General features: G+C 46.6%; 1 protein-coding gene across 4 annotated transcripts in view; it reads left to right on the top strand.

Moving 5' to 3' along the window:
- slc8a3 (solute carrier family 8 member 3) overlaps window positions 1-20041 on the top strand; it is a 718916-nt gene that overhangs the window by 641826 nt on the left and 57049 nt on the right. For all 4 annotated transcript variants that reach the window (XM_038784611.1, XM_038784618.1, XM_038784603.1 and 1 more), the window contains one exon: window positions 17855-17954. In XM_038784611.1, the coding sequence (XP_038640539.1) occupies window positions 17855-17954 (100 nt within the window). The remainder of the gene's footprint in view (window positions 1-17854; window positions 17955-20041) is intronic.

Raw genomic sequence — 20041 nt, 5'->3', positions numbered from 1 at the left:
TGGCACAGTTGAAGGCCTGGTGAGCCTTGGCCGTCAGTGGGAAAACGGTGGATTGGATGAGTGGGCGGGCCATGTCCGCATAGTTTGAGACCCACTGGACGCAATACGAAAAGAACCCCAGGCATCGTTTGAGGGCCTTGGGGGATTGGGAGTTCCATGAGGGGGCGCATGCGATCAGGGTGGGGCCCTAGAACTCCGTTCTGGACCACATAGCCAAGAATGGCTCAGCGGTTGGTGCTGAACACGCACTTCTCCTGTTATACGTGAGGTTGAGGAGAGTGGCAGTGTGGAGAAATTTGGCAAGGTTGGCGTCATGGTCCTGCTGATCATGGCCGCAGATGGTGACATTGTCCAGGTACGGGAACGTGGCCCCCAGTCTGTACCGGTCAACCATTCGGTCCATCTCCCGTTGGAAGACTGAGACCCCGTTGGTGATGCCGAAGGGAACCCTAAGAAAGTGGTAAAGGCGGCCGTCTTCTTCGAAGGGTGGTCTGCCTTACAGGTGGGGAGCTGGTGGTAGGCAGATTGGAGGTCCACTGTCGAGAAGACCCGGTACTGTGCAATCTAATTGACCATATCAGATATGCCTGGGAGGGGGTACGCATCGAGCTGCGTGTACCGATTGATGGTCTGACTGTAGTCCACGACCATCCTATTTTTCTCCCCAGTTTTGACCACTACCACTTGGGCTCTCCAGGGGCTGTTATTGGCTTTGATAATGCCTTCCCGAAGCAGCCGCTGGACTTCAGACCTGATGAAAGTCCTGTTCTGGGCGCTGTACCGTTTTCTCCTGGTGGCGACGGGTATGCAATCCGGGGTTAGGTTTGCAAAAAAGGAAGGTGGGTCAACATTAAGGGTCGTGGGGCCGCAAACAGTATGGGGTGGTAGGGGCCCGCCGAATTTCAGGGTTAGGCTCTGGAGGTTGCACTGGAAGTCCAGGCTGAGTAGCAAAGCAGCGTAGAGGTTGTGGAGGACATAAGAGGCGAAAGCCGCTGAACTCTACACCCTGGACAATGAGAGTAGTGATGCAGTACCCCCGGATCACCATGGAGTGGGATCCGGAGGCCAGGAAGATTCTCTGGTTGGCAGGGTGTACCGCGAGGGAGCAGTGCCTTACCGTATAGGGGTGAATGAAGCTCTCAGTGCTCCCGGAGTCCAGCAGGCAGGAGATATCATGTCCGTTGATCTTCACTTTAGTTGAAGCCATCGCGAGGTTGTGTGGTCGAGACTGGTCAATCGTGACCGAGGCGAGACGCAGCTGGTCGTCGGTGGTTGCAGGCAATGAGCGGCCTGATGAGGTGCCCTACGGGCAGGGGTCCTGAGTCGGGCAAGATGGCAGCGCCCACGAGCCGCACGTATTGCAGGGGAGGCAAGATGGCGACACGCTGGGGCTGCACATGTCGTGAGGAAGGCAAAATAGCGGCACCCGTTGGTCCTGGGAGGAACAAGATGGCGGCGTCCACTGGCTGCATGTGGTCCAAGGAGGGGAAGATGGCGGCACCCACTAGCCGCACGTGGGGGGTGCCGGGACAATAGCGGCGATTGAGCGGGCCTGGCACACTGCAGCAAAATGTCTCTTCTTGCCACAGGCCTTGCAGAGGGCGCTCCACGCCGGGCAGTGCTGTTGGGAGTGTTTTGCCTGCCCACAGAAGTAGCATTTTGGGCCCCCGGGGTTGGTTGGCTGCTGCGCGGCACAGGCATGCAGCTTGCTGAGGGCAGTCGCTGATGGAGTCCACGATGGGGTGGCCGTCTGCGGAGTCCACGATGCACAGGAGAGGTGGGCCGCGCGGTCGGGGGATTAGGCCTGAATGCTGCGAGATGCGACCGTAAGTGAGAGCGGTAGCTTTTTGGTCGCTGCGAGGTCAAGTGTGGCCCCTCTAAGAGGCGCTGGCGGATGTAGTCAGACCCTATGCCTGCAACAAATGCATCTCTCATCAGCAAATTCGAGTGTTCCATGGCCGAAACGGCCTCACAGTCACAGTCTCTAACTAGGACGAGAAGGGCGCGCCAGAACTCTTCCACTGACTCACCGGGAAGTTGGCGCCGCGTGGAGAGGAGGTGTTTGGCGTAGATTTTGTTAGTCCGCTGAGCGTAGTTTACCTTTAGTAGCGCTATGGCCTCCTCGTAGGTCGGCGCATCCTGGACGAGTGGAAAGACGTTGGAGCTCAGCCGTGTGTAAAGGATCTGGAGCTTCTGGAATTGTGTCTAGCGCAGACCCGATGTACGCTTCGAAGCAAGCTAGCCAATGTTCAAAGTCCTTTTTGGCGTTGTCTGCTTGAGGATGCAGCTGCAGGCAATCCGGCTTTATGCGGAGGTCCATCTCTGAAAACTCAGTGTAATAAATTGATGCACTATCAATTACACAAAGACGAGAGTAGGATGTAATCGAGGCTTTATTACACTGAGATGTGTGGCCTCCCACAGCAGCTGATGAAATGGCTGCTGTACGGGGAGCACACATATTTATACTCCGCCAACTGGGCGGAGTCAGTAGGCAGGGATCTACCCCTGTACCTGTAGTACAGGGGCCTTACCGTAAAGCACCTAATTGGGTGACTATACTCCAAGGCGGGACTTCCTCCCAATGATGGCTGGAAGTCCCACCTTCTGGTAATCAAAACTCTTTAGAGCGTTCCCCACTAACTCTTTGGCTGGCGAGGTCCCAGTCCTCATCATCCTGAAAATGCTGGACTCGAAGCCACTGAAGTAATAGATTCTAGCTGAAGGCAGCACAAGTTCAGGAGCAACTATGTGGGGGAAATATAGTAGAAGCTACTGTAAATGAACACTTTATTGAATAATTAAAGATTGAACACTTTTTAAAATTTGCATTTATATGGTATCACATCTCAAAGTGTTTTACATACTGTGAACTACTTAAGGTGCAGTGACAGTTTTGGAGACAAAAATACAACTATTTTGCATACATTAAGATCTCACACATCAATGAACGTATCATATTTTTATAATGCTTTATATGATCTTAGGTTGTCCCTGGGTGCTTTACAACCCATGAAATACTTCGGAAGCGTAGTCCCTGTTGTAATAAAGGAAATGTAAGAAGATGAATGATCAATTAATTTAGGAGAGTCTAGGACTAGGGAGCACAATTTTAACATTAAAAACAGATCTTTCAGGACTGAGGAGGGAAAAGTTTGCAACTCTCGTCAGCAACTGATGTGAGATCAATATCCAATGCTAGATCAATTGTTAAATTCAAATATAAGATTGAGGGTGGCAGTGGTTAGCCCTGCTGCCTCACAGCACTGAGAATCCGGGTTCGATCCCAGTCCCGGGTCACTGTCCGTGTAGAGTTTGCACATTCTCCCCATGTCTGTGTGGGTCTCACCCCCACAACCCAAAGATGTGCTGGATTGGTGGATTGGCCACACTAAATTGCTCCTTAATTGGAAACATTAAAAAAAACGATTGAGATCTGGGATGGAATTTTTTTTAAACTAATGATTGCACGGTTAAAATCTCCCAGCTTTTAGCATATGCAATGCAAGCACATTAGCTGTCGCCTTACCAGCCCGTGGAAGGTATATTTAGAGTGATGGCTTTTGTTTTGTTATTAACTTATGCCTTGTCACAGTTTAAATACTGTGGTATCCCGAAATTAATGTTGTCTTTGTACTTTCTGGCTTTAAGTTTATTATAGTAGTGATGAGTATTGAGGATATCAATGAATTATTCCAATTTTGCATCTGCACGAGTCCAAATATCCCATAAGTCAACACAATTGAGCAGGTAAAGGAAGGTGCATCGCCGAATAACGGAATTGGTGAGAATGAACCCTGAAAACCAACAAAACAAAACTCCACCGAAAATTAAAGGATGGGATTTTCCATTTCCCTCAAAAGACCCTCATGTTTTCAACATGTGTGGAGATCGAAGCAATGCTGTTCTCGGGGTAGGGCAGACAAAAATCATTGCCAGGAGCTATAAGTACTGACGTTGGATGCAGACATCATTTTGTTCTCATGGCAACTGTTGACTGGCTGTATGCTCAGCAAGTGAAAAATGGCCATTTGGATGTCAAAACTGTGGTCTGTTCCTCTCTGAATGGGAAGGAAGTTAAAGAAACAATGTAGCTTGCCGAACATAATTTTTTAACGCAGTGAAGAGAAACGTTTAAATTATGGGACTCTGTTGTCACTTTGGTGCTCATAAAACCAGGCCAATATATAGGCTGCACAGCTTGCTCTCTTAACTTGCTGCTGGTGTCACTAACATCGATGAAATCTCATTAAGCTTTGTTGTAATTTCCATTAATATTAAGATCCGCAGATGTTATAATAGCACTGACACCCCCTCCTGTGTGTCAAATCCAGCTCGGTGCTTCATTGTGCAACCTGTCACCAGTGCAGCTTTACAATGTTGAGATAAAGCATGGGCCAACTTTAAAGAGAAATGCATTTTAATTGGCGTCTGTTAGCAGCCACGAAGCTAACATCTCGTTGGTAACAGTCAGCTAATTAAAATACCCGGTCTCCATATTTTTTGAGAATGCAATGTCACTCTAGCCAGCCCACCGGAGCCAGGCTTCTTACTGCCGAGCAAACTACTGTTCCCGCTCACCTGCAAGCCAAGGCTCCATTTACCTCGACAGAAACAAATGGCGGAGGTGATGAGCTAGCGGCAGGCGCACGCAAGCCTGTGACTTAGGGGAACATTCAGCTATTTTAAAAACAGTCATTCTCGTCCTTAAAAATAGCGCCCTCTTATTGTATCACTGGAAAACAAAACAAACAGAACATTTGACAAACTGCTGCTTTAATTAGTGACAATATAACGACAACAATTAAACCCACTCACAGCGATTGGCATATCTTTTCGAAAATAGCAATGTCAAGCGTTCTTCCAAAATAACAACCATTTCGTTTGAGTATCATTTTCACAGTGCGATTGCAAATTATAACCCTTAACATTTTCGCACTCGCAAGGAGGGGCACTGGAAAGTTTGCTGAGTATCCACTTAACTGACAGCCTAATGTGCTTACCAGTGTGACTGCTTGTTCAGACGTTCACGTATGAATGCACTGGAGCCCCCCCTTCGGGCTGCGCCGTAAAATCTATTTTGCTAATGAGGGAAAGGGAACAGCAGAGATTAAGAATTAAAGCACAGGACACAGAATCTGAACTTTCTTGTGAAACACCTGGGACTGGAGAGAGTGAGGTATACAGGCAACTGAGGGATCACTGCAGGATATCCCCCATGCTTTATCTTTAACAAATTAGAAAACCAAACTTAACCAAATAGAAAATCCAAACACGTGATGAGTTCATTCAGGCTGCTTGAGATTTAAATTAGCTAGGCCGCAGCTGGGAGATTAGCATGTAGTTTGAACAGCCGAATATTCGAAGGATTGAAATTGTGGGAATAGTGCAGCATTGTTAAATTGCCAGAGGTACCAGAGGTGAGAGGTTACAGTAATGAAGGGCTAGATTTCACTGTCCCCCTGCCAGTGACTTTGAAGGTAGAGAGCTTGTTAAATACAGCTGTCCACCAGCCACCCGCCCACCATAGCCTCCACTGCAATTATACCGGTGACGGCGGAGGCGTTGGCCTGCCTTCCTGCCAGTGAGCTAATTAATTCCCAATTAAGAGTCCATCCTATTAACACTGGTACAAAACCAGTCATGGGGGAGGTTTCCCTGTGTGGACTTGTGCCTGGTAGGTGGTGGAGGGGTTTACCCTCCTTAACTGATCCCTTGAACCCATCAGAAGAACTCCCCTGCCATGTTGTCTCCCACACACCTCATGGCCTCCCAAACCCCATTCCTCCACCCCCCTTGCCCACCCCTTTACAGCACCCCTGCTGGGACCTGCCAGCTTGGCAGCCGGTGAGAGCTTCCAAGTACAGACCCAATTCCTGATCCAATGCCACACACCTCTGTCGCAAAGAATGGCCCCCTATTGGCTGGCAGCTCCTTGAGCAAAGGCTTTCTGTTCCCGAGGGGTGGAAAAATCTGCCTCCAGCTAATTAATGGAGGGGGATCCATGTATAATTCAGCCCTGAAGGAGTCTTGAGATGATGGGACTTGAAAGGGCAGCATGGTAGCATTGTGGATAGCACAATTGCTTCACAGCTTCAGGGTCACAGGTTCGATTCCGGCTTGGGTCACTCTCTGTGTGGAGTCTGCACATCCTCCCCGTGTGTGCGTGGGTTTCCTCCGGGAGCTCCGGTTTCCTCCCACAGTCCAAAGATGTGCAGGTTAGGTTAATTGGCCATGATAAATTGCCCTTAGTGTCCAAAATTGCCCTTGGTGTTGGGTGGGGGTATTGGGTTATGGGGATAGGGTGGAGGTGTTAAACTTGGTTAGGGTACTCTTTCCAAGAGCCGGTGCAGACTCGATGGGCCGAATGGCCTCCTTCTGCACTGTAAATTCTATGATCTATGATTCACTGTGGCTCAGAAGTTCACAGAGTGCTCTGTTGTGAGCTCTTCAAGGTTATGAATGATTACGATTTGATAAAGAGAGAGAGTGGTTGGAAAGAAAGAACAAGCAACTTCCACAGTCTCGAACTGTCACAAATGAACTACTTTTTAAATTTAGTTACTGTTTTTACATAAATAGTTCATAAGTGGTTTCTTGACATTTAGACTATTGCTTAAAAAGGAGGAGTAATAAATGCCAAATTGCATGAGCAGGCAATTGGAATAAGGAGGTTCATATAGAGAAAAATGCAGACAAAGGCTTGACGGATTAAGAAGTCTGTGTTTGTGCTGTTAGCGTCTCTGATTCCAGATATGGAGCAGCAAGGACCAATTTTGAATTGTTCTCTTCCTTGGCACTAACAGGTTTAAAAATGAAAGCATGCAAAATGCACATTGGAGTTAATGAAACTTCACTTTGTATCAGTCTGTGAAGAGATGCCAGTTGAAAGTAGTTTCCTGCCACATGCTGATAGTGCCAATTTCTCAGCTTCATATCCATGGTTATACCACACATTGAGCTGGATTCTCCATCCCGCCGCACCAGATTTCTGGTTCAGCATGCCGGCGGGATGCTCCGTTTCGCCGGTGGTCAATGGGGTTTCCCATTGTGGGGCATCCCCACGCCGCCGGGGAACCCCGGGCTGCTGGAAAAATGGAGCATCCCGACTACGGAGAATCCAGCCCGTTGTTTTTTTGTCAATGTGGACTAGAAATCTGGAGCAATGCACATTGTACAGTCCCTGAAAGTTTTCAAGTCTGCAAGAGTGGTAGAAAGCTGCAGGATTTAAATTATGATAGCTTTGGAAGTGTACAGGTGGAAGTCTCCTAAAGTAACACAAGGTGACCCACTTCATCAAATTAATCTACTGATTGTAAGCTGTGTTAGACCATAAGGCATTGGAGCAGAATTAGGCCATTCAGCCCATTGAGTTTGCTCCGCCATTCAATCATGACTGATATGTTTCTCATCCCCATATCCCCTGATCGCCTTTTTAATCAAGAACCTATCTATCTCTGTCTCTGTCAGCGATTTGGCCTCCACAGCCTTCTGGGGCAATGTGTTCCACAGATTCACCACCTTCTGGCTGAAGAAATTCCTCCTCATCTCATCTGAGCCCTCGGGTTCTAGTTTTTCCGACTACTGGAAATATTTCATCTCCACATTCACTCCATGTAGGCCTCTCAGTATCCTGCAAGTTTCAATAAGATCCCCCCTCACCCTTCTAAACTCCTACGAGTGCAGGCCCAGAGTTCTCAACCGCTTCTCATATGACAAGCTCTTTATTCCAGGGATCATCCAGGTACGGGGGTAGATCCCTGCCTGCTGGCTCCACCCAGTAGGCAGAGTATAAATGTGTGGGCTGTCTGAGCTGCAGCCATTTCGGCAGCAGCTGTGGGAGGCTGCACAACTCTGCGTAATAAAGCCTCGATTACTCTCTACTCATCTCGTCGTAATTGATAGTGGATCAGGGTCTCACCAGAGCCTTATGCAGCCTCAGAAGTACATCTCTGCTCTTGCAGACTAGCCCTCTCGACGTGAATGCTAACATTGCATTTGCCTTCCTCACGACTGACTGAAACTGCACGTTAACCTTAAGAGAACCCTGAACTATGACTCCTAAGTTTCTTTGAGCTTCTGATTTACTGAGCTTTTTCCCATTTAGAAAATAGTCTATGCCTCTATTCTTCCCACCAAAATACATAACCTCACACTTTTCCACATTGTATTCCATCTGTTACTTCTTTGCCCGCTCACCTAGCCTGTCCAACTCCTTCTGCAGTCCCCCTGCTTCCTCAATACTGCCTGTCCCTCTGCAGATCTTTGTAAGAGCTGAACTCTGGCACAATCCTTGGACAATGCACATAAATAATAACATAAATTATGTTATCATTATCTTGAAGCAGTTCTAGCAAACAGCTGTTTGCTAGAACTGCTTCAAGATAATGATAACATAATTAATCCGTGTAGATTAATCAGTATTCAGTGAATCAGTATTCAGAAGAGCGGGATTCAAACAGTGACTGAAGCAAGCCACCTGCTGAAGCAACAAATGCCCAAAGCCCCATGAATTTTAAAGGAAGGTTGTCTTTGTGCTGCAGGCAAAGGTTGCTCTGATAAAGTTCTTGCTTTCAGGTGACGCAACAGGCACAACTCTCCCAAATAATTTCTCAGTGTGATCTCCGGCGAGCAATACGGTGCGATTACTGCAGGGTGGGTCAACGCAATCCAAATGGCAGCCCACACACACTTAGAAATTGTTTTGGAAGGGGTGTGTTTTGCACCGACATTGAGAGGAGCAGGGCCTAAACATGCCGGCAAGCCCGGCTTCACAGGGAAAAACATGCCCCGATCTCAAAGTGACAATCAAGGCATCCCCCACCGGCATTTGTGCTCCCCACCCCGCACCACCATCATCACCTGCATCGGTGCTCCAATGACCCTCATCATACCATCACCAGCAGTGAACCCACACCACACACCACCAACGGCATCTGGGCTTCAGTGACCCCCTCACACACCACCACTTTCACCGGCAAAGGGCTTCAGTGACCCCCCACCCCACACACCACCACTATCGCTGGCATCGGGGCTCTTCAGTACCCACCCAACCACACCACCATCGCCGGCATCGAGGCTTCAATGACCCCACCCACGGTCATCGCTGACATTGGGGCTTCAGTTATAGCCACCCATCCTTGCTGGCACCAACCCCCTCCCCACCCAATCCCGTGGATCACTGGCTTCAACCCCTTCTCTCTTTCCCTCCCCCCCGCCCCCAACGATCACTGGTACATTGGGGCAGTACTTTAGCACAAGTGGCTAGCACTGTGCTTTCACAGCGGTAGGATCCCAGGTTCGATTCCCCGCTGGGTCACTGTCTGTGCAGAGTCTGCACGTTCTCCTCGTGTCTGCGTGGGTTTTCTCCGGGTGCTCCGGTTTCCTCCCAAATTCCAAAGACATGCATGTTAGGTGAATTGGCCATGAAAAATTGCCTTTAGTGACCAAAAAAGGTTAGGAGGGGTTATTGGGTTACGGGGATAGGATGAAAGTGAGGGCTTAAGTAGGTTGGTGCAGACTTGATGGGCCGAATGGCCTCCTTCTGCACTGTATGTTCTATGTTCTAAGCATTGGGGTTCTCCCAATGGGTCCAATTTTCAGGCCCCACCCATTAAGGCTTTGCCCTTTCAGGCCCCACTCCTTGGCAGTGCCCCATTGGTAGTGTCAACCTGGCAGTGCCAACCTGATAGTGCCAAGTTGGTACTGTCAGGGGGCAGTGCCAGTGCATTGCCCTGCCATGTCCCCAACCACACGACAGTTACAATGGCCTCCGAGCTCCCTGGCGTGGCCATCACATTTGACCTCCATTTGTGGAGACCAGTAGCAATTTGTGCCGGTTTCACGTTGTGCCGGTGGGTGGGAGAATAGCAGAAGAGGGAGAATTTGGCTCAAAGCCGATTCTGAATATTTAAATACTACTTTTAATAGGCTATTGTGGTTCGCATCCAGCGAGGGCATGAACCAGATCGCGTCGGTTGGAGTGAGCCGGGAGCATTGGAACGTGCTAGACGCCCGGTGCAAATGCAATTTTGAGCCTTTCCTAGAATTCCCCTGATGTAGCGGGATTTGAGCTGGTGCAACATGGCTGGAAAATCTTCCCTGGCTTTGAACTTCATGATGGGGGCAGGATGGATGGGGGAATGATGAGCAGTAGTTGCTGATGAACCTGGTAAGGTCACCTTAATAATAGGTCCTCATTTAAAGAGAACTCCACCATTATCACAACCAGATTGACTATCTGGCTGAAAGGAGGGTATAGAAGTTTAGACACTTGAAACAAGTCGCTTGCCTTATTAAATAATTAAATTTAACATTATATTCCTTATGGAATACTGAAGATTGAGGGAAAGTTTAAAAGGGATAGGACTGCTGACGTGAGCTGAACTTCGATGTGCATCTCTGTGACACTATGTGCCATGTGCCAATGGCTGACTCTCCATGTCCCCCTTCCCTAGAAATAAAGCGATTGATCGGGCCCCAACAGAGTGCGCCCACATTTGGCATTTATTGCCTGCGATCATCTCCATTCATGTGTAATTGGTGAAAGGTACAGTTTCACCTTCGTGTGGCAAGCCTGGCTTAGCCCAAATCCCAAGAGTCAGATAAGGTTAGCCACGAGATTGGCTCCTTCATTTGTCTACAAGCAGCGTGCTGGGAATTAGAAAGGGCAAGTCTTCAAATGATCATGAGCTGATACTAACAGTGTGGGGAGATTTGATTGGTGGGCCATTCAAGTAAAGATATCTAGGTTAATATCTGGTGATGAGGAGTCATTTTTTATTCACAAAACTGAGATTACTGTTGAAATGCTTTCCATTTAATTGAAAGGTTCGTTGCTTTCATAAAATGCACTTGAGATCGACTAATAAACGGCTGTGAAAACGTAAACAGTCCTGTCTTCTCCACTGCACAAAGTGCACTTGAAACATTTACTTCTATTCCCTTTCGTCAATGCTTTGTTCCATAATACTGCACAGAGATATGGGGAAACAGGAATGTAATATGTGTTACTATATCAGACCAGACCCCAATGTATGTTGGGGAACTGAATGAGAAACCCCAACAATTTTGCAATTTGTACACTGTGAGGAGTAATTCCACTGACAAACAGGATTTTTTAAATATTAAAACAAACGTGATTCTTTACACAGAACCAACTACATTAACATCACAGAAAATATCTTGCAATTAACAGTTAAACAATCATTAACAATAAAAGGAAATACATTAATGACTAACTTATATCTTATCTATCTCCAATTAAGCAAAGCCACATGTCAAAAGCCACTTGTGAATAAAGTTAGCAAACACATGGATACTTACTGTCCTCTGTGCAGAGTTGCTTTCAGCAAAGGAGATACACACCCAGTCCCAAACTGTAAACCCGTCTGTCGTGACAGACTAATATCTAAACTACCTGCTACATACCTGGCTCCTCCCATTAATTACACCATTTCTATCCTACTAACTGCCTTATGACCATCTTACTGAGGCTAAACACAACCCCTCAGTTATCTGAACCCCAGAGAACCTTATTTCTATAAACGAAGGTTCATTATCGCTATATAGGTAAACAATTAAATGGTTGTAATCAATGATTTTCTCACTGTTATTACATCTTAATTGCATTTTGCAGACACATTGCCTGTCTGTGTGTTAACCAGGATTACTGCAACAGATACATAATGGTATCTATATATATATAACAATCACACATGCTCATAGTGGTTGGAATAATTAACATAAGCAGTGCATACATTGAAATGAAGAATTTACAGCAAACAAAAAAGACCTGTTTGAAGTTACAATTTTAGGTTTTGAAAACTTCAAAGAGTGTTTAAAATCAATTTTTAAGGGCTGGCTTGAATTCTTCAGTTGCGGTGGTTGATCATGGTGATAGGCAAGAGACAAAAAAACACAACCCTGATATGAAGCATCATTTAAAGCCATTACAATTTATCCTTTAACACATTGCACCAAGAATACTGGGACCTCATCCCCTGAGGGGTTCAGTATGAATCAATGGCTATTGAATCTTTATTAATTCCCAACCAAGCAGAGGTGTTCACCAAGATGTTATTGATCTGACATTGTCTGGGACTCCATACTTGGCTGTTTAGCACAGGGCTGGGGCTGTTTAGCACAGGGCTAAATTGCTGGCTTTAAAAACAGACCAAGCAGGCCAGCAGCACGGTTCGATTCCCGTAACAGCCTCCCCGAACAGGCGCCGGAATGTGGCGACTAGGGACTTTTCACAGTAATTTCATTGAAGCCTACTCGTGACAATAAGCGATTATCATTATCTCTAGGCCAGAAGCTCCAGGCAGAAGTCCAGTTCAGGACTTGATGGTTATATAAATGTTTCACCCCACCTCAGTGGCAGAACAGCCCTAATCAAAGTCACATAGAAATCCGTTCTCTGTGACTGGCTGTGGCGCATCTGCCCTTGACCCTGCTGCAACTTTGACACAGTCATGACATATTGGCCCATCACCTTTTCCTCCAATATCCAGCTCAGTTGAGCTACGTTTCCTTGCTTTCAATTTTACCAATGTCATTATGGCCAGGGTATCTTCAGCAAGGGCTGCTCTTTACCTGCTCATGTTCCAGGCCGGAAACGGGGACGGAAAACCCCCGCATCCCCTGGGAAGTTGTTTTCAGAGAGAAGTCACACTGGTAGAAATGGTGGATGGAATTTTCCATTTTTCTAATGAAGTGTCAACTCACCGTTTGCTTCCCGCCGGCTCCACTGCCGGCTTTTCCCACCATAATTTTTGACACTTGGTCAAAAGAAATCCTCAAGGCGGGTCTCACAATGCCACGTTGGTAGGGCAGGCTCTGAACGAACCCACTTTGCCAGCAATGTTGATCTTCAAGATTTCAGAAGGCACCTGTTCTAAACCGAAGAAAAAGGATCCCCCTGTGGACACCTCCCCCCACCCTCCCCCTGCCCCACTGCATGCACATGCTGTTACCCCCCCCCCCCCCCCCCCCCCAGGGAATCCCCTCCATGATTCCCTCCATGGACACAGGGATCACCTCCCTCGCACACACACCTCAAAGAATTATGGAAACCCTACAGTTCAAAAGGAGGGCATTCAGCCTATTGAGTCTGCGCTGACCCTCCGAAAGTGCACCACACCTAAGCCCAATGCCACGCCCCTTCTCCATAACCCCACCTAGGGGGAATTTAGCATGGGCAATCCACCTAACCTGCACATCTTGGACTGTGAGAGGAACCAGGAACCCCCGTAGGAAACCCACGCAGACTCTGGGAGAACATACAAACTCCACACAGTCACCCAAGGTCAGAATCGAACCCGGGTCCCTGCCGCTGTGAGGCAGCAGTGCTAACCACTCTGCCATCTTGCCCTCCCTGATGTAAGCTCCCCCCTCCCCCACAGACATAGGATCCTCCCCTTTCGCATGGTCCACCCCATTGGAAGTCCCCCTCCACGGCTCCTTGGGATTACCTAATGTGGGGTGGATAATAGAGCGGGGAAATCCGCAAATTACATTGCAATATATGTCAATGGGTTCCCGGCCTTGCATAGCATTACATTATTGGTGGTGGTGGGGGGGGGGGAATAATTCGAATGGGAAACCCCAACTGCGTAAAGGGCATTTGTGGACTCCCGTTGGATTCCCCACCCCAGCCGGCGTTCCCACTCACTGAAAACAGAGGCAGAAAATCTGCCCCCCGGTCCTGCTCCCCCACCATGTATGTCCCCAAAAGAAGGCAATGTGGTTGGGAGAAATCAAGCTTTTCAAAAAAAAGTTGGAGCACCCAATCCTTTTCTTTCCAACTAAGGGGAAATTTGCTTGGCCAATCCACATACCCTGCACACCTTTTTGGTTTGTGGGGGTGGGACCCATGCAGATACTGGGAGAATGTGCAAACTCCACATGGACCGTGACCCGGGATTGGGTTCGAACCCGGGTTCTCAGTGTCGTGAGGCAGTAGTGCTAACCACTGAACCACTGTGCCACCCCCGGTAGAAACAAAGTTAGCTGACTTGCCATGTACAAAGATAAATAAGATGTAAACAAACTTACTTTTGAATTAAAACAGAGTATACACAGCAAAACAGTTAAAAATAACCAAAGCTGCTATAAGATCAGCTAAAAGTTTAATGGAAAATCATTTTATGGACCTGGACCACTGTGGAACTAATGGGATAAGCTATTTCAGTGGTCTGATTGACTGGATGGTTATAGATTGTATTAGTACGGTATAAAATACTCAAGAATAAATAAGGAGGTCTAGGAGCGTTTCCAAGGCTTGACTATTGAGCCAATTTTTACGTGGCGTTCCTCCCTCATTGGTATGGCTTACCTTATTACAAGCAGACACACATCAACCTGGTTAAGACGGCTTTATCATTCCAAGCTTGGTACATGTACATGAGAAAGAGATCTGGATAAATGCAACGATCAATCTGGCTAACACTCATTTCTGGATTTTCCAAAAATCATTATCCCACCCCAATTTGACTTGATCCAATCCTTGCAGCTGTCACTTCTATATTATCCAGTAAAATTTGCATAAGCAAAATGATGACTTGTGATCAGCTCGTGATTTAACCCCATCCTGTCACCTATTTTTACCAGGATCTTGTGTCCATTCTAAAGTTGCTTTTCTGACATTCCCATCCTACGTATTGCAGTCAGTTCCTGCCCACCTCATTGTTCATCCAGGGGCAGGATGCCAAAGCTGGTATCCTCTTTACACCATGGATTGTTTGAGACAGAACATTGGGGCACCGATAAAAATTTTACTGAGTTGACTGTGTAATTTGCTGACCACACAATCCCATTAGTCTCAAAAATATGGGCAAGTTAGCTAGCTTAAATCCCATCATGCATTGTGGCCACTGCTTGAGCAAGAGTTTAAATGCTTATTACTGCTTTGCTCTAAAATTACAGGTTTAATAGTTAAAAACAATTACTGGGTATACTTTCTGTGATTAATCTCCATCCTTAATAAACTAACTTATGTAAAACTATTCTAGTGTTGTCCTAGCTAATCAGTTTTAAGAGGTCTCATCTCTGGACACCCCCTTCAGGAAGGATCTCAGGATGTGGCAGAGTTACTGAATGAGTCTGTTGCTTTACTCTGCAGGATGATGAGCAACTGTCAGTATTAAATGATGCTATTAAAAATGAAAATAATTAAAACAGGAAAGGATATGACTTTTGAAGGAATAGTTTGCTTGAGTAGGCAAAAGTTAGCTTTAAGTGGAAGCATGCCAATGGGGTTTCAATTTTTTAAACAATGATAAAGAAGAACCAAGTAATTCAATGCCTGTTAACATGATGTCCGTGAATGGAATATAACCAGGGAATACCATATCAGACACCCAACATGTCTTCCGGACAAGCATGTTTTACCTTATCAATTTGAATTTGTAGAAGTTAATGGATGAAGGTAACCCAGTAGACATGGTCTATCTGAGCTTTGAGAAACCTTTGGACTACATAGATTCTTGTGTAATTAATGGTGATCTGAAATGTTGGATCGATAATCAACTGAATGCACGTAAGCAGTAAGTAGTTGTTCGTAAGATCTGCCTGAAGCCTGGTCACCAATGGTTTTCTCCATGGATCGGTGTTGGGACTTTTGTTATTAACTCTTTCTGTTAGGGCAGCACGGTGGCGCAGTGGTTAGCATTGCTGCCTCACGGCACCGAGGTCCCAGGTTCGATTCTGGCTCTGGGTCACTGTCCGTGTGGAGTTTGCACATTCTCCCCGTGTCTGCATGGGTTTCACCCCCACAACCCAAAGATGTGCATGGTAGGTGGATTGGCCACGTTAAATTGCCCCTTAATTAGAAAAAATGAATTGGGTGTTCTAAATTCATTTTTAAAATCTTTCTGTTGAAGATCTGGACTTATGTATTGGGGGAACGAGACATAAGTTTGTGATGACACCAAGATGTCTGTGAGAGGACTGTAGAGAACACTCAATTACCACAAGCAGATCCAGATAGACTGGAAAATTGATCTCATGTCTGGCACATGATGGTTAATGTAGAAAATGTAATGTTAGGAACTTTGGTAGGCCTGATGTTAAACCTAACTGCATCCTGAAATTAAAAGAGGTAAAACCACCAGAGGAACAAAGTGATTCAGGTGAGTTAGCACATGAATCACTACTGGTCAATGCTGATGCTGGAAACTTAGAGGATTTGGTAGTGTTTTCATAGAACAATTCACTATAAAACAAGGCAATTCATTTTCTTCTTGTAGAGACCTCAGTTAGAATACTGTGTCTAGTTTTGGCCTCCTCATTTGGTAGTGAATAGTGAGACTTTGAAAGGGGTGCAGACGAGTACCACAAGATTAACTCCCAGTTCGTAACACCTTCATTACTCAGATAGGCTCAATGAGCTGGGCTCCTATCCTTCAGAGAAATGTTTGAATTTGGGATGGTGTGATCCAGGTTTTAAAAAATCATGAAAGGACTAGCATTTGCATAGACCAATTTTTTCAACTGAATAGGTGAGGGGAACCTGGGGTCTTATGTACAAATTGTGTCATGACACCCTGGGCTAGTGCATGGTCAATTCCAGCCCCATTTGACCCGGGGTCAAATATCCAATGTTTTTGGTTCAATCCTGATTAAGTGCACATCCACCAGGTCTGTAACTTTTAACACAAATAACCTTTTATTATTTAACAGTAATTAGTATTAAAAAGGCAACAATACACTGGTTAACTACCATCTACTTCCCAACCACCTCTCACTAACTCACCCCATTCTATATACACATACACAGACAACATAGAGGGAAATAGTTGTGAGAGGGAAGAAAATAATGATAAAAAATAGAAGAGAGAAATCTTTGATTTGAGGTGGATATCTTCCAGTTAGTTCCTTTCTCCAATTTAGGCCTACAGTTGGATGTTATATTTTCCTTCAGCTTGTAATGGTCTTCACTGTAGACTCACAGAGACAGCAGGCAGCCAGCAGTCAAGAGAGAGAAAGAGAAAAAACGCAGTTTCTTACTTACAGGGTCTCATGTCTTCTGCTAGGTTCTCTCCGAAAACCCCCACCTAGCAGGAACCAATTTATGCCTGTTGTCAAGCAGAATACTGTCTCTGGTCAATCTATTGGCCACCAGCCAACCAATCAACCCATATCCCTCTAATATGCTGGATGCCAGGGATTTCTTGTCCTAAAAACAAAACCTGAGGACATAATGTTCCAGTTGTCAATCTATTTGAACCTTTGAATTCTGTACTTCCTTTGCTTGACTTTAAAAAATATTTTAATTGATTATCCCCGGACCAAAATAATATATGAAATATAAGAAACGGGAACAAAGGAAAATCAAAAGGAAGGATTCTAGCAATTGTGGTGAGGTTGTGAGGTGTTCCTTTTCTTTGCGAATGGTGGGCCTGTGGAACAGGTTGTCAGCTCATGAACTCACTGATTTGTTCTATTCTTTCAAGCACAACTTGCATCTTTATCTGGCTGAAGTGGAAATCACCTCACATTGAAGGATTGATGAGGAATTTCTGAACTATTTTACTCAATTGGTCTCGGCTTTTATATGGTTTTCCAATATAGCTTGAGATGGAATGGGAATGTATGTATTCTGGTCCATAAAGCATCAAAACTTGCTCATTGCCTTTGTATGTATAAAAGTTTTACCACAGAAAAAAATTGTAGTGGATGTAAATTGCAGAACTGTGGGTCAATAGCAGCTGAGGAGGACTAATTGCATAGTTCTCTCAAAGACCTAGTACAGATACAATGGGCCAAACGTCCTCCTTCTGTGCTGTGTGTCTCTGTGATTGTATGATGTGTTCTCTGTCCAACGGTTTATTTTGTGTCTTTTAACCGGCAGAACACAGTGGACAAGCTCATAAAGAAGACAAACCTTGCTCTTGTGGTGGGGACCCATTCCTGGCGGGATCAATTCATGGAGGCCATCACAGTCAGTGCTGGTAAGAACTATTACCTCAAATGTGCTAAATTTGACATGGAAAATAATATTTCTGTGAGCTGGAAACAAGAGGAAAAGTGAAAGCTAGGCATGGTCGTGGCGTACAAGAACAACTTTCGCCTTTTCTTTGCTGACAGGTTGCCACATACTTGGATTTTGTCATTGAAGATGCTTCTTGATAGGACAATCACCTATATTTGCTCAGGGTGGTGACTAATGGAGGGACCTGGAGCCAATCTTTCCTTAACATCAGTTCATTTACAAAATCCAGAGAACACAGACTTAGCTTTTCCTTCCATTCCCTCCCAAAAGGTGGAAACCAATTGTTATATATACCTCAGAATAATGACCTAACCCTTCTCCAATCAGTAACGGCTGCTCTCATTTACAACTAGAGCATGCACTTTCTAGCAACAATAACACGGTCAGCTGTGGAAGAGCTCATTATGGTGATTTACGAAGGGATCCTGCTGCCCATGTTATAATGATGATATGATTCTTGGCAACATAGTGAATAACAATCTATATAGTTGTAGGTTTCAAAATGATATATGGAGAAATGGTCCAAGCTGATGGAGTTCAATGCAATGGTTTTTAAAAATCAATTCATGGGATGTGAGCATCACTGATCTTAGTTGCCCATCCCTACTTGCCCTTGAGCTGAGTGGTTAGCTGGGCCATTACTGACGGTGTTCAAGAGTCTTATGCATTGCTGTTGATCTGAACTTCCATTAATTAACCAGGTGGGTTTTTATGACACTGTCGGATGTGGGCTGGCACTGTTGGATGGAGACCCTGCGGGAGAATGGACATGTAGTCAGTGGGAGTGATGGGTCAGTCTGTGTGTTATTAGCAGCTCACGTGTACAGTTTGTCTGGGTAGGAGCCGGTGGAGCCTCACTTCTGCACTGCATGCCAATCTCTGCATTGGTGGTCGATCTTTCCTCAGCCACCCCTTTGACACCCCCCCCCCCTCCGCCCCGGGTCTGTTACTCATAGGAGCTGAGGACTCTGATATCTGGCATCCCGCCACACATCTGTGCCCTCGCCTGTCTGTTGTGGGCCAACCTCTCCTGCAGAGGGGGCATCATGAACCGCAAGCTTCGTTTATCGCGGGGGTGCGGGAGAGGATGCGGGGGATGGGGAGTATGGGGGGGGGGGGCGTATGAGGGGGTGGCCGGCGTGGGCGGCACTTCTGGACATGGGTGAGCCAGGGCATGGTATAGTGCTGGGTATGGGCATGGCAGGCACATGCTCGTGGGGGAGGGGTTGTGGGCGTGGCAGGCAGTGGTGGCGCCAGGGAGCCAGTGCCAACCCACCCTCGTTGATTTTCTTACAGCACTGGGCGCCAGTCTTCCTGGTCATGCTGCATGAGCTCTGGTCATGCCGCCCAAGCTGGCAGTCGCTGCCACTTCCTCCCAGGCAGCACTGATTGCTCTGTGGCTGACCCTCGAAGTGCCCTGGGGGAACAGGGCATCCCGTCTGGTCTCGACCACGTCCAACAATCTGGCCAGGTCAGCATCCCTGAACTGTGGGGCTGCTCTCCTCGGTCGCATGGCTGCAAGCTGTGTGGTGTATAATCTGCACGATCGGTTTAAGTGCTGCTCTCCTTTGTTAGCGGAGAGCTGGTGGTGGCAGTCCCAGCCAGCGGGACCATCATTTGAGGGGAGAAGCTCGTGGGGCCCGTTGAAGTGGACCAATTAACGTTTGACACCAGCGACGACCTCTCCAGGTCGAGTGTCGGGAAGCTCGTGGCAGTTCCCGCTCGCAACCACATTTAGTAACCGTTCCATTAAATCGCGCTCTAAGTGTGGTGAATAACAGTCTGGAACTTCCCAAAAAGACGGCAGGAAGCACCTCGCCAAACTCACCCAAAATGACATTTAGCGCGTAATGCTCCGGAAAGCATTCTAAGTGTTGTAGCGAACAGGAACCGACGCGAGCTTCCTGGCGCTCGGCCCAGCAAGACGGGCAATGCTATTCAACGCTAGTTATCCATTTAACAAGGCCTCATGGACGTCTTGCTGTGGTGATATGCATCACTGTAAATACACAAGGGGTTAATGTAAATACACTAAGACTAAGTAAA

The sequence above is a fragment of the Scyliorhinus canicula genome, chromosome 2, assembly GCF_902713615.1.
Source record: "Scyliorhinus canicula chromosome 2, sScyCan1.1, whole genome shotgun sequence".
NCBI lineage: Eukaryota > Metazoa > Chordata > Chondrichthyes > Carcharhiniformes > Scyliorhinidae > Scyliorhinus > Scyliorhinus canicula.
This window is presented reverse-complemented; position numbering and strand designations above follow the sequence as displayed.